Below are 15,730 nucleotides of genomic sequence, written 5' to 3'. Positions count from 1 at the left end.
AGGGTACCACGAAAAGCAGTTGGAATACGAAAAACTAGCCTAGATAAGTATTCGTCCTTTGTAAGCCCACGACTGCATCTACCAAAATACTAGGCGAGCTGCCGGACCTATTCTCGTCCAATGTCTGGAAGCAGTAATTCGATTTCTCTATCGTCTTTCTTTTCTGATATAGGTGAGTAGCAGATTTTACCGAGCTTGCATAGAAACGGTTCCCGCACTAACCGTAGGCGTTCTATTCCCCCGGCAGCCCGAATCGTTTCTCGTATCTTGTAGCCATAGACTGGAATCGTTTCCCCAGTCGGGGGATCGAGTAGCAATAACAGCCGGTTCTTCCCTTCGTGTCCCGCTACAGCAAACTTTTTGCATAAGTAGACTCCTTCTGGGACGTTCGCAGCTTTTTTGTGTTCGCTGCATGGAGGGGGTGCTACTTCCATATGCTTGGGTCCACCATAGTCGGGTAATGGGGTATGCCAAATATTACCCCGCCCCTGTGGTACCTCTGCTTTCTCCGATAACAGCCAGAAGATACAAGACTCTTTCTCCTTACACGTACAACAGTCCATCAATTTGTTGATGAGGAGTGCGTATTGTATGCTCCAGAAAAGGCAGGCGTTGTCGTATAGGTTCTCTATATTCACACAACAGCTGCCAACCTCGATCTCTTCTGGAACCTCGAGTGGAAGTCGCTCCTGGGGTGTGTAGTCTATCGCTTTCTGTTCCCAGAGAATGCATTTCTTGCTGTCGACGCAGTGGTCGGTGGCACCACACTTGCACGTAGAGTTGTCGGGTCCGAAGAGAGCAGGCAGTTCCGATAGAGTGGCTAGGCAGTCGGTGCATCGGTTGTGTCTGTCCTTGGGGCCCGGATAGCAGTTATCAGCGAGAATGATTCGGAGTTTGCCCGCCGAGGGTCGAAATTGGTTGGGTGGGTAGATGTAGACGAAATCAACTATTTTGCCGGCTTCTACTAGTGGACGAAAGCACAGCAAGTAGAGTTCGAGAAACTGTTTGGGGATCTGGTAGTGTTCGTAGAAGGTGTGTCCCGATTGCTCCAGGATTTGTTTCTCTCGGTCGGAAAGCAACATGGGGCGACACTTCTGCAGCAGGGCCTCCAAGTCTTCGGATATATCAGGAGTTGTGGGTTTGTCTATACCACCTCGGATTCGTGTGTATCGAGCTTGCGATATGTGATACTTCCTCTTCGCTTCCCGAATGGACAAACGACCCGATCGGATCTCGGTATATGCTTCTCGCGAGAGCTTGGTTCCTGGCATATTTCTATGTCTATGTACCCGCATAGCTCTAATTGGGAATACACTATAATTGGGAGTAATTGGGAGCAGCCGAAAAGTGGTCTTATCGAAAGGGTCTTGTTGAATATATATGCTGGTAGCAGAATTAGCTATACTCAGAAGCTTCTGAGCAAAGTGTACCCGCTACCGGTTTTTCTCCCCATTCCCTATACTACTGTATTCATGGGGGAGTTTTGTTAAGATAATGTTTTGGAAATGGTGTTTTGGAGGAATGTTCAGACCAACTGGAAGAAACTTAAAATTCAATTTTAAATTCAAAAAGAAGTAACTAGAAAACACGAAGAATTGAAAAGGATGGAAATATAGTTTGAGATGGAGAAGGAAATGGAAAGTGATGTTGGTGCAGGTACTGTCCTGATGCAAGAGGATGATTCAGGAATTGAACATCCAGTTTGTTATTTTTCAAAGAAATTTGACAAGCACAAAAGAAACTATGCTACCATTGAGAAAGAGACATTTAGTCTTTTATTAGCTTTACAGCATTTTAAAGTGTACCTTGGTACCACCAGTTGAAGTTTAATTACATTTATGTAAAACTTATTTGGTAATCTAGAAGATATTTTTCTAGATCCAATGACAGTGACACGAGCAACTGCGCCACCATCCTTGGACCCATCTGTAAAAAAGGATTTATACGTTCAATAGTTACTTTTTAATTGAATACATTTTTTGTTTGGACTGTAATTCATTAGTTTCTTTCTTTTTTTTTTTTTGTTAATGTAAGATCAACTTGTAGTCTAACCAGCTGCCAAGGAGGAAAGGAAAACAAGCGAGAAGGAACTATATTTTCTAGGTCAATGCCAGCAACAGAAAGAAAAAGTTTCATTTTTAGTCGAAGAGGTGGAACAAGAGACGACTTCTTATTGTACACATCCCCGTACAGGGAATTGAAGACAGTTGTATCCAGGGTTGGACTTATTTGAATACAGTTTAGTGGGATACTGTAACGATAATTTAATACGTCGATGGTCAAGAGAAGGTTCGTCTGCTTCAACGTATAGACTGTCAACAGAAGACGACAATGATCCAAGACAAAGTCTTAGACCGTTGTGGATAGAATCAAGTATTTTGAAGCTGTTTTCTTTAGAGCCGTAATCTAGTTTAGACCGGATGAGTGACCTGTATAAATGTAGGAGGGTTGTTTGGTCGATTGGCAGTGATTTATCGTTCGGTGCCCCCATTGTTGACAATGACGGAAGTAAACAAACTATTGCATTATTTGATGGATAGAACTAAAGTATTTAACCCCCTGGATGCCACAGGGACATATATGTCCTTCCTCTACATACCTCACTTGGAAGTCCAATAAAATTCTAAGTATACCACGCATATATAAATACTTCACAGTTTTGAATTCTGCGGAATTCTTGATAGCATCCACTATTATCTCAGACCAAGCTAAAGTGCTTAAAATCGCCTTTCAAAATCGGCTTCATCGTAAATGTCGCCATTTTTCAAACTGTACAAAATCGAGATTCACAGCGTTATTTGCAGTATGTTTTGAAATGTGAAAATCGGATAATTACTGGGAGTAATGAATTTCAAAAATAGCATATTAATGATCACTGATATCAAGTTTTCATGTAACCAGGAATGATAATTCTGAAACGTCACCGATGTACCCAGAATCGGTTGGGATGTTTTCGAAAATACATTTACACGAACGCCGAAGTGCGCTTTCCGCCATATTGGATGGTGTTTGCAAAATCACGTTTCCAGAAGGCCGGTATTGAGACGCCTATTACATCATGTACACTTCTTAGTTAGCTGCGACAAATGCATCATTGAATTCCCCAAGCATCTTAGAATCAAATTACAAATGGTCTATGTCACCAATACCAACTGTCTAAACAAAACGAAACGAAATATACTTTGTATGAAAACGAACGCTGTGCTCGAAAGACAGCGCTTGACTGAAATGTAAACAAAGAAAAATTCCAATTTTACACTGCGTAGCATTTTCGGAAATTTTCCAACATCCAGCCGTCTAATCATTGCTTACAGTGGCTCAATATGCTTAGTATATTCTGGGGAAGGGTATCGTAGCAAGAAGAAGCAAATTGAAAATAGATACAATGAAAGCATTTGGTAATTCATTAGAAACTGTCAAACTTTTAGTGCAGCGTGACGCCATGACTGACGCAAAATCACGCAGAACGACAACGGTACTTATCGGCATTTCTAACTTCTTCCGTCATTTACAATGTAAACGATAAGAACATATAACAATAGACAGATAGTCAGAATAATTCTGATTACTTACATCTCACATTTATATACAAAAGATCCCTGAATCAAGCAAAAAGTCCTCGCAAAATCCTGTGTACCCTTCTCAGCGAAGTCGCCATTTTGAAAGAAATCGGTCATCGGTAGTGATGTCACACGTCAACATTGTTGCACATATTAGGCAAATTCTTTGAGGTGAAGGTCAGTTGAACAAGAGTAAACACAATGCCCATACCATTCCGATTGCACTTTTAGTACTGTGATGTATATTTTGCATATCCTTCAGATATTTTTTCATGAAACTGATTTCAGTATCTACATATATCCATGTTCAACATCATATCATATATGGATATAAGGTATGTGTTTTTATTCTTTGAAAGTTTTGGATTGTTTGACTAATATTTACATGGGAAATTGACTCAGTAAGTGTACTATACCACATTTTAAGCCTCTGCACAAGTGTTGGAAGATCACACGTAGCCATTACTGCAAGATGCGCTTTAGTTCCCGTGATGTACAATATTCAATAAGTCGGGACAAATATTTCCGTTTCATATGAACAGGTTAATAAACAGCGATTTAATTCCAACTTATAAGTAAAACTGATAATATTAATGAAAATGATTTGTGTATTTTATAAAATGTAGAGGCACGCATATTTAAAGGAATTGTCTTGTTCGTTGTATTGGTTTGTATCGTTTTTGTAGACAAAACAATGATGAATATTGATTGACCAGGTGCGAGTTTGTCAAAAACGTTTCATGATTCATTATCATTTTTGTCGATAATAAAGTCAGTTCACATTCCATTAAAATCTGATGGCAGAATATCTAACTCAAACAATATTTATACGAAAATGGTTAAAAATATATAAACCAGGTCAAGTCTTAATTTGGACAAGCGTTACGTCCATATTCTAATACTTCTGTACTGAAAAAGCGATCTCTTTGTACCTTTCATTGCATACTTATGAAGTGAAATAATTTCATAATCATGACAAGAAAAGTGTTTTTCATAAATGAATACTCAATGAATATTCAGGTGTTGTGAAATTTTCATTTACGCTAAACTGATGCTGGACAGGTGCACGTGTTGCTCACAATAAGATATGTAGTAAAACCATGTAATTGTTGATATATTCAGGACACTATTTCAGTGGTAAAACCACTCATTTTATATTTTCGCTAGAAAATGTTGAATTCTGACACAGAAGCCGAGATCTTTTACACATTGAGTGGAAAGTAGGTTAGATATATACGAATCAGCAACCAGACTCGTCATTTTCCAACGCCACAAAATGCACAAAACATGCCGTGACGTCAACTAAAATGTCGCATTATTTTCAGTTATTTCATTACATTTGAAAATGTGGCTGTTACTCCGTTAATAATGAGGCAAAATTAATCAAAATACATCTACACAAACAGGAGAATATAGGAATCTAAGAACTAAATCATGTATCGGATAGAGACATCCAAATCGCTATTATCGGCTTTTTGATGTAGTACACTGTCATCTGTTCTTACAAATTGTGAAACTACCAAAAGGTATCCTCTCACATTGGGGAACTTTGTATTGGAATGATTTGGTTCAATGTGAACAAAACATAACGAAAATATACTGTCCGTATCCACAGCAAATTCTCTCCATGTGATCTGAGTTACATTGACCTAATGTAAACCATAGCTGAGTTATGCCCCTTATCTTTATACGTGCATGACCTCCCTGTCGACGTTTGACGTCATAGAAGAAAATCGATTTTTGACATTTATTGCATGTCATTTTTGATTTTGTGAGTATGACGTTATGCAATAGCACATACATCCATTTCATATACACTTATGTCGTTCAGATATCAAGCTGCATTTTCTTCGCTCACACTTTCCGTAAAGATGCCAAATTAAAAAAAATCGTAGCAGAGTACCTTTATTGGTGCACGATAAAAAACCGGAGAAATTAACTGTTTTTCAACACACACAAAAGTTTTGTACAACTTTTAGCAGTGTCTGTTTCTCAAACCCCTGAGGTAGCCGCAATTATATTTATACCAACGGATGGGAAATTAAATATTCTACATGTCTGTGCAATTTCATAGCCGTACGCAGATCCAGGACCACGCGAGCGCAAATCTCGCACAACGTTCACTTATCAAACCTTATGAAAATGTGCGCCTGAAAAACAACTCGGCATCCAGGGGGTTAACCCCGCCTTTAACCACGACGTTAAAGATAATCATGACGTTAGTAAACGGCAGTGTTAACCCCCTGGATGCCGAGTTTTTTTTCAGGCGCACATTTTCATGAAGTTTGAAAAGTGAACGTTGTGCGAGATTTGCGCTCGCGTGGTCCTGGATCTGCGTACGGCTATGAAATTGCACAGACATGTAGGATATTTGATTTCCTATCCGTTGGTATAAATATAATTGCGGCTACCTCAGGGGTTTGAGAAAGAGACACTGCTAAATGTTGTCCAAAACTTTTGTGTGTGTTCAAAAACAGTAAATTTCTCAGTTTTTTATCATGCACCAATAAAAGCACTCTGCTACGATTTTTTTAATTTGGCATCTTTACGGGAAGTGTCAGCGAAGAAAGTACAGCTTGATATCTGAACGACATAAGTGTATATGAAATGGATGTATGTGCTAATGCATAACGTCATACTCACAAAATCAAAAATGACCCGCAATAAATGTCAAAAATCGATTTTCTACTATGACGTCAAACGTCGACAGAGAGGTCATGCACGTATAAAGATAAGGGGGCATAACTCAGCTATGGTTTACATTAGGTCAATGTAACTCCGATCACATGGAGAGAATTTGCTGTGGATATGGACAGTATATTTTCGTGATGTTTTGTTCACAGTGAACCAAACTATTCCAACACAAATTTCCCCAATGTGAGAGGATACCTTTTGGTAGTTTCACAATCTGTAAGAAAAGATGCAAGTGTACTACATCAAAAATCAGGCAATAGCGATTTGGATGTCCCTATCCGATACACATTTTAGTTCTTAGATTCCCATATTCTCCTGTTTGTGTATATGTTTTTTTATTAATTTTCCATCATTATTAACGGAGTAACAGCCACATTTTCAAACGTAATGAAATAACTGAAAATAATGCGACATTTTAGTTGACGTCACAGCATGTTTTGTGCATTTTGTGACGTCGGAAAAAGACTACTCTGGTTGCTGATTAGTATATATCTAACCCTAATTTCCACTCAATGTGTAAAAGATTTCGGCTTCTGTGTCAGAATTCAACACTTTTCAGCCAAAATATAAAATGAATGGTATTATCACTGAAATAGTGTCCTGAATATATCAACAATTACACGGTTTTACTACATATCTTACTGTGAGCAACACGCGCACCTAGCATCAATTTAGCATAAATGAAAATTTCACAACACCTGAATGTTCATTGAGTATTCATTTAGGAAAAAGACTTTTCTTCTCATGATTATGAAATCAATTCCCTTCATAAGTATGCAATGAAAGGTACAAAGAGATCGATGTTTCAGTAAAGAAGTATTAGAAAATGGACGTAATGCTTGTCCAAATTAAGACTTGACCTGATGTATATATTTTTAACAATTTCCGTATAAATATTGTTTGAGTTATTCTGCCATCAGATATATTTTAATCGCATTTGAATTGACTTTCTTATCGAAAAACAACGATAATGAATCATGAAACGTTTTGACAAACTCGCACCTTGTCAATTAATATTGATAATAGTTTTGTCTATAAAAACGACACGAACCAATACAATGAACAAGACAATTCCTCTAAATAGTAGTATGTGTGTCCCTACATTTGATAAAATGTACAAATCATTTTCATTAATATTATCCGTTTTACTTATAAGTTGGAATTAAATCGTTGTTTATTAACCTGTTCATATGAAACTGCAATATTTGTCCCAACGTATTGAATATTGCACATCACGGGAACTAAAGCACATGTTGCAGTAATTACTACGTGTGATCTTCCAACACTTGTGTAGAGGCTTAAATGTGGTATAATACACTTACTTAGACAGTTTCCCATGTAAATATTATTCAAACAATCAAAAGCTTTCAAAGAATAACAACGGATACCTTATATCCACACATGATATGGTGTTGAACATGGATATACGTAGATACTGAAATCAGTTTCATGAAAAAATATCTGAACGATGCGCAAAATATACATCACAATACTAAAAGTGCAATCGGAATGGTATGGGCATTGTGTTTACTCTTGTTCAACCGACCTTCACCTCAAAGAAATTGCCTAATATGTGCAACAATGTTGACGTATGACATCACTACCGATGACCGATTTCTTTCAAAATGGCGGCTTCGCTGAGAAGGGTACACAGGATTTTGCGACGACATTTTGCTTGATTCAGGGATCTTTTGTATATAAATGTGAGATGTAAGTAATCAGAATTATTCTGACTATCTGTGTATTGTGATATGTTCTTATCGTTTACATTGTAAATGACGGAAGAAGCCAGAAATGCCGATAAGTACCGTTGTCGTTCTGCGTGATTTTGCGTCAGTCATGGCGTCACGCTGCACTAAAAGTTTGACAGTTTCTTATGAATTACCAAATTATTTCATTGTATCTATTTTCAATTTGCTATTTTTTGCCACGATACTCTTCCCCTGAATATACTAAGCGTATTGAGCTATTGTAAGCAATGATTAGAGGGCTGGATGTTAGGAAATTTCCGAAAATGCTACGCATTGTAAAATTGGATTTTTTCTTTGTTTACATTTCAGTCAAGCGCTGTCTTTCGAGCACAGCGTTCGTTTTCATACAAAGTATCTTTCGTTTCGTTTTGTCTAGACAGTTGGTATTGGTGACAAAGACCATTTGTAATTTGATTCTAAGATATATGGGGAATTCAATGATGCATTTGTCGCAGCTAACTATGAAGTATACATGATGTAATGGGCTTCTCAATACCGGCCTTCTCGAAACGTGATTTAGTAAACACTATCCAATATGGCGGAAAGCGCACTTCGGCGTTCGTGTAAGTGTATTTTCGAAAACATCCCAACCGATTCTGGGTACATCGGTGACGTTTCAGAATTATCATTCCGGGTTACATGAAAACTTGATATCAGTGATCATTAATATGCTATTTTTGAAATTCATTACTCCCAGTAATTATCCGATTTTCACATTTCAAAACATACTGCAAATAACGCTGTGAATCTCGATTTTGTACAGTTTGAAAAATGGCGACATTTACGAAGAAGCCTATTTTGAAAGGCGATTTTAAGCACTTTCGCTTGGTCTGAGATAATACTGGATGGTATCAAGAAACTGGGAATTTTCCGCAGAATTCAAAACTGTGAAGTACTTATATATGCGTGGTATATTTAGAATTTTATTCGACTTCAAAGTGAGGGGTGAAGAGGAGGGACATATATGTCCCTGTGGCATCCAGGGGGTTAACATGAACTGTGCAACGCTCTTTTAATTATAACTTTCGGTTAGCTAACGAGTTAACCGAGTGTCAAAATAACCGAGTTTTGAACAACCGGGCCCTGGTATTTTTGTTAAGGTGACCTCACAATAGTCTGCCGTATTCATTACAGCAACAGATGTATTTATACCGGATCTTCATTGATACGTGACAAACGCACATGGTTCAATGTACACTGTAAAACGCTCACATTGGGGTTATTCATAACTGACTCAGACAGTTGCATTATAGTTACCACATAAGTGCGTTGGAAATATTACTGTAAAACGTACAATATGCGACAAATAAACGTTCCATCATTTCAAGCTGACGCTTGGAGGACGAGTCTAATGCGTTGTGGTTATGTACGAGTGTCACTCTCTAACTATGAGTGAGTGAGTTAAGTTTTATGCCGCACTCAGCAATATCCCAGCTATATGGCAGCGGTCTAAATAATCGAGTCTGGACCAAACAATCCAGTGATCAACAACAGAAGCATCTGTCTGCGCATTTGGGAACTGATGACAAGAGTCAACCAAGTCAGCGAACCTGACCACCCGATCCCGTTAGTCGCCTCTTACGACAAGCACAGTCGCTTTTTTATAGCAAACATGCTGAAGGCCTATTCTACCCCGGGTAGACCTTCACGAGTCCTCTAACTATGAAACACGTTGCGGTTATGTATTACATGTACCATATCATAAATATATAACGCATATCACATTTGGACGTTTCGCCAAGCATAATAAGTATGGAAGCAATATGTACATGTCACTCATCAGTAATGCTGTGTAACTATATTTACCTGGGTCCACGTTCACAAAGCTACCTTAGCGCTACAACTACCTTAAACCCATGTTGGAGAATGGGAGTTACAATCATTGTAGCGTTAAGATTGCTTTATGCAAGTGATCCCTGATATGTTCATATATTTAATTGAACTGAAATGCTTACTGAACATTGATTAACTGAATACACACTGGACGCTCTGATGTCATTATCTATCATGAATTTAATTTAATGTTTCAGTTTAAGGCAAAGTTAACGCGAGACAGCACGTTCTCAGTGCCTAACGCATTGGCATTTCCGATTGTGACGCTGTTTCAAGTAGTGGATATTACTGTCTTATTACTACGTCAGTTTCGATTGTGACGTCATAGCTTTCGATTTGGCGTCACATATAATTAACGTCACAATTTAATTCTGGACTCACAATAGTCCAGAAACTCTCCGCACTGTGGCCACTCTCTCACAAGAGATTTGGCAAAAATAAACATGCAGCTATTATGAATATGTGCTAAGGATGGAAATTTAAAAAAAAATCTTTTCGAAAACTGAAAATTTAAGCTCGCGAGAATGGGCGAGAGTGTTTAATTTCGTCAAGAATAAATGTTTTGGATGTTTTTAATGAATGAAAAAATGTTAATAAGTATCATGACTCAAATTTCAGCTCGATTTGACTTGACTCTCGCCCATGGGTGAAAAACATATTGGCCCATGGACGAGAATATTTACTTTCACTGAAAATACATGTTTTTTTTCATGTTTTGCAGTTTGTAAATAAATGTAAGTGTATTTATCGTAAACACGTTTTAGGAAGTCTCGAGTATGGAATCCGAGAAGGGATATTGTCGCGTTGTCGTATTGTCGCGTTATTCGCCCATTTGTCGCATTGTCGCGTGTCGCGTTTTGAATAACATTTTCTCTGTGCCTCCAAAGTGCGAAACGCGACATAGCGACACTTTTCAAGGTCAAAATATGTCGCGTTGTCGCGTTGTCGCATTGTCGCCCTATCTAAGATGTGTAAGAATTCATTAAAACGCGACAATGTCCCTTCTCGGATTCCATACTCGAGGCAAGTAATGTTTAAACACAAAAAACAAATAACACCTCTCCTTTCCACGTTTCTCAGTTTTTAACGCAAAACAGTGTGAATTCAGTGTGACTTGTCAGTAATTCGCGAGACTTGCAATTCATCTGTTTGGTAGTTCAACGGAGTGGTCAGTGTGTTAATATGACACCAGGTGTTATTTTCTCCATCACAAGTATCCCGAAACCTTGACTAACTGCCACACATAGCGCAACAACACTCATTACAACGAACGTTACATAGCATTACAGCGAGAAAGCTACGTCATAAGTCTTCATATCGATTGAGATAGGTAAACTGGTTCCCTCCCATTACGACTACTCTCCAACTGGACTACTCATTAAATACACAAACTTAATGGACGACTGATTTCTAATTACTACCTGTCACCCCTATCATGCGACTCTTGGATCAGTTCATTTTCAACAAAAATATAAACACACGTGTAATCTCATGTTTATTTTACATACAACACATTACACATTTATCACACATTTATCACATAGCGCATTTAATTTGTCGCATAGCCAAAATAGTCATCACTGAATGTTGCTAGGTACAGGTATATCATGTGCACAGTGTTCAGTCTAATTTCAGCAATCTTCCTGCAGCGTCCACGAACTCCAAGGGTGTCTTCTGGTTGTTCTGCAGCTGGGTCTTCAGGTTCTGCAGACGATTGTCCAGTTGAACATACTTCCTCTTCCTGGGTGGAGGGTTGGCACCATGCATCATCTGAGCAAGCAGTCTTCTGTTTGAGGATTCCAAGGACTTGATGGTGAAGATGAAACTGAAGATGTTGGGATGACAGCGCTGCACAGTTTGGTTCAGGTGATGGTGCCAACCCTCTAGGTGGTTGTTTGTTCTCGGCCCTTCAGTGTTGTTGTGGTTCCAGACAGCAATGGGGAATCTAGCACCGAAGTCCACCCAGTTGTTCACGATGTAGTCTTTAAACTGCTCGCACTTGGCATGACCAATAGGGCCGTCATTCATGCAGTCCACCCACACATCTTGGACATTCCCTGCAGGCAACAGTGCCAGTGCAGCAGCACGGCGAACCAAACGTCCAACTTCAGGGTTGTCCTTATAGGCACGTACAAGTTCCAAGTCCTGCACCTTTCTCCAGACACACTGGGAGTAGTGGAAATAACAACCTCGGACTGCGGTGGTAGGAAACTCTGCGTGAATAGCCTGGTACAATGTACGTTGTGTGTGAGCAAACGCTGAGCAGAAAAAAATGAGACTTTTCACAGTGCTGTCTATTTTATATTTCATATTAACATAATAAGATTTCATTAACAATTTGTCACAGATGTGTCTGATGCCTTGTCCATAAAGGAAATATATCTTAGAAGTCGGTCAGTCCTCCGTTTCTCTGTATGCACTGCTGAATTCGACGCGGCATGGAATCTTAAATTGTCTAGATACGTTTGGGGTAGGTCCATCCATGTCTGGTCAATAACATGACGCCACTCGCGGATGCTTTTGGGTTCCACTTCGCAACTTTGTCCTTTATGATCTGCCACACATTTTCTATTGGATTTAAGTCTGGTGACGCATCGGGAAAATGTAATAAGGTCACGTGATTGGCTTCCGGCCAGGTCAAGGTGTGAATTGATTTGTGGATCGTTGCATTGTCTTGTTGAAGTTGGAATGGGATTCCACTTTGACCTATGTGGGAATCTAGTACGCCTTGCTGTAAAATATCACAGTGTTTGCGAGAATCAAATCTGCCTTCCATCTTCAGCAGAGGCGTCACGCCGAGTTTACTGATGCCACCCCATACCATGACACTTGGAGAAAACGTCGGTACCATTTTCAAGCACTTTCCTCCCTTAGACCACCTCTTCCTCGTTATTCTGTAAAAATGAAATTTACTCTCGTCTGGGAAAATCACGTTGGAAACATCCTGGCAGCCATACTTTCTACACCATTCAAGTCGTTTGGTCTTATGATCATCTGTCATCAAGGGGACCTTTTCGGTTCCTGTTTAGCATATCCAGAGAGTTTTAATGAGCATCGAATTGTCCATTATGAAACGTGAGGGCCACCTTGACTTGATGCTTTGACAGCAATCTGTTTGAGTAGTATAGGGAATAGGGGTTTTGGCTCACTTTCAAGAAATGTCTCTACAAAGCCTTATTTACTAAATAAGGCTTTGGTTGGGACCTTAGATCTTGCTACTATTACCCCTACTACAAAAAGGTTGGGTGTCTATGAAACAGTTTACCGTGTATTGGTTGGAGGTAACACTGTGCCGTACGGTACGATTAATAATTCTTCTCTTACAAACCCCCTACCCGGCCCACCCCTCAAGTAGTACAAGTTAGGTTCGTCGGCTTTCATATCCACTTTATCTATGTTGTAAGTTTTGACTGACCATATAGGATCGGTGGCCCGCTTACGGCTATCGCCTTCGTGTTCCCCCGGCTGGTATAGATACCTCACTAGGGATCTATCTGGTATCTGTTTCTCCTTCCCACGCAATGGAGCGGCCGACTCTGCAACTATTGATTTTAGTTTGATAGCGTCTGCCGGTTTCTTACCGGTGAGACGGGTGACTTCATGGTTGATTGCCGACACCACCTTAGGTAACCTCGTGACCCATTCAGTCGATCGTTTTCCAGGGCTGACCATCTCCCTAGCATACTGATGGCCGAACAAGCGCTCAGCCAAAGTCCTATTAAATCTCTCAACTATGGCTTGGCTGCGATGGGCTCCGGCCATGCCACGCCTGACCTTTGTATCGTGTTTGGCTAGCAGTTGTGACACGGCACCCATGAACTCCCGTCCGGGGTCAACTTGCAGCTCTGTTGGCCACGTCAGCGGGCTGCGTTTGTATATGCGTTCGAATCCTCTGGCTACCTGGGCCGAATCTTTCGTGGTCAAGGGTTCGGCTTCCTTGTAACGACTGGCTACGTCCACTACGGTTAAGGCATACTTGTACCTCTTGTCGTGGGGTAGGAACAGTAGGTCTGCCTGGTGAACGCTATTAGGTATGTTAATACCGAACCTCCTTCTAGGCAGGTAGCGTGGTGCCGGCAAATAGATCTGCCACAGGGCTTGTTTTTCAAGCCACGCTTTGGCTTCCTCCGGGGATACTCGCGCTATTTTAGCTAGCTTATCTACTGCGCTAGCTCCTTTCCAGTACCCACGCGGGCTGTAGTAAATAGCCTCAAATTTTTTCATGTCCATACGCGTATGTGTTTATCCCATCAATAGCTATCCAACGTTTAGTGTCCATAGGCGACAGGGACGTCTTGTTTATAGTCAGTCCGTATATCTTATGCCTATCACTTCTAAGTGTGTTCATTTTATGCCTAAAGGTACGGGTCTTGAACAGGGCTTCCTTGAATCTGGCGTGTTTGATGTGTTGTTTTACCACATACTTCTTAACCCCCTTAGCCTTCCGGATCTCACTATTGTCGGCTTTCAGTATGGAGTACATCTTAGGTCTCAAACCTATGTACTCGGCTATGGGCGTGCCAGCACACTCGTCCTTCATCTTACCTAGGACCTTTTTATTTACCGTACTGTGTATGGCATGGGTCTTAGGGTAGTCGCTGGTGTCGTATAAATCGAGGTGTTTTTTCATGTCCTTGTACACGTCCTCGGTTCGAATCTCCATCAGCAGGGAATCCGTGTCAGTGTACAGCACTTCACACCTGTCGCCGTACTGTTTCTTGAGCTCGTTGTAGTAAAAGTCGTACATCAGGTGTTTGGATAAATCGAGGATGCTCATCCCCACGTAAACAGGCCGGTTGAATTTTATGTGGCTTTTCTTCATGTGTAGGGCAACCAGGTTGTCTGTGAATATCTTACTACGGTTGAATGCCGGACTGGCTATCAATCTCCTGAGCTTGTCTTCCTCAATCGACCGAACCAGCTTCACGGTCACACGTTTCCTCAGGTTCTCCATAGTCTTACCAAACACCGAGTTGTTCATGAGCTTGTAGAGATTTTTCTCAAAATCACTGGTGGCTTTTTTTCGTAGGTCTGTGTTCATTCTGATGTAGGGCTCCATCCATGGGCTCTGGTCGAACATGAGCACCCTGTGTATTTTGGTCAGCCTCATACCCAACGACAGGTACAGCTGTAGGTTGCGATAGTGAACGATGTACTTGGTCTTATTCATTAAGTTAGGCACGAGTTTTTCAACGTCTGTCACACGACCACCTGACAAGTTATGTTGGTACTCAGACATCCAGTCTGGGTTAACCCTCATACGTTCGGGGGCCAGGGGGTAGCTGTTGTGTGATGTGTGTAATTCCTTGGTATACTCTAAGTCAACCTCGAGGATATACCCTTTGTTCGAATCTGGTGCAACCCCCATAACATCAACGTGGGGTACCCATTCGAATCCCCCTGTAGGTAGATACTGACTCATGGCCCAGCCGTACAGGTTGTTTGCGTCGAGGTAGAGAATGTGATTGGTTGGCTTGTTAGGATCGTAACCTTTCACGTATTGATTATTTGCTTTCGCGTATCGTTTGGATGCCATGGAAATCCCACCTCGCAAGCCTTTCTCAATGAATAGGTGCATGTCGTAATCTGTGAGCAATTCCAAATTAACTCCGGTCTTTTTAAGCAAGGCGTCCCACGACAGACCTGGGCTGGTGTAATACCATGCAGGGTCGAGTTTATACTGCTTGAAACATGTCCGCCTAAACGTCTCAAACACGTCGGCTAACAGCAGTACATCTGTCCTCAAGTACAGGTCGTGATAATCACCCAGGTTCTTACAACCCAGTTTATTCCATACGTTAGTCGCGTGCGAGTAATCATCTCGTGAGACGGACGCCTCATTCAGCTTGCTATAAAAGCAGTCAATAGGGGGTAGTCTGGTCTCGGTGAACT

The 15,730-nt window shown here is 40.6% G+C and overlaps 1 protein-coding gene across 1 annotated transcript; it reads right to left on the bottom strand.

The window, feature by feature from the left end:
* Positions 1-11,458: 11,458 nt before the first annotated feature.
* LOC137281156 (uncharacterized) lies at positions 11,459-12,689 on the bottom strand. The gene is made up of 2 exons (XM_067812282.1): positions 12,584-12,689; positions 11,459-12,096 (listed from the first exon to the last, which is right to left on the bottom strand). The coding sequence occupies exons 1-2, from the start codon at positions 12,687-12,689 to the stop codon at positions 11,459-11,461; spliced, it is 744 nt and encodes a 247-aa protein (XP_067668383.1).
* Positions 12,690-15,730: the final 3,041 nt, after the last annotated feature.

The sequence above is a fragment of the Haliotis asinina genome, chromosome 4 (genome assembly GCF_037392515.1).
Source record: "Haliotis asinina isolate JCU_RB_2024 chromosome 4, JCU_Hal_asi_v2, whole genome shotgun sequence".
Lineage (NCBI taxonomy): Eukaryota > Metazoa > Mollusca > Gastropoda > Lepetellida > Haliotidae > Haliotis > Haliotis asinina.
The sequence above is the reverse complement of the archived record's forward strand: the minus strand, read 5'-3'. Positions and strand labels throughout refer to the sequence as shown.

Bases quoted from the DNA above. Each gene is read 5' to 3' on its own strand.
- LOC137281156 (XM_067812282.1), bottom strand. From the start codon at position 12,689: ATGGTACCGACGTTTTCTCCAAGTGTCATGGTATGGGGTGGCATCAGT. The intron at 12,097-12,583 runs GTGATATTTTAC...TTTTCTGCTCAG, and splicing joins ATTTGATTCTCGCAAACACT to CGTTTGCTCACACACAACGT.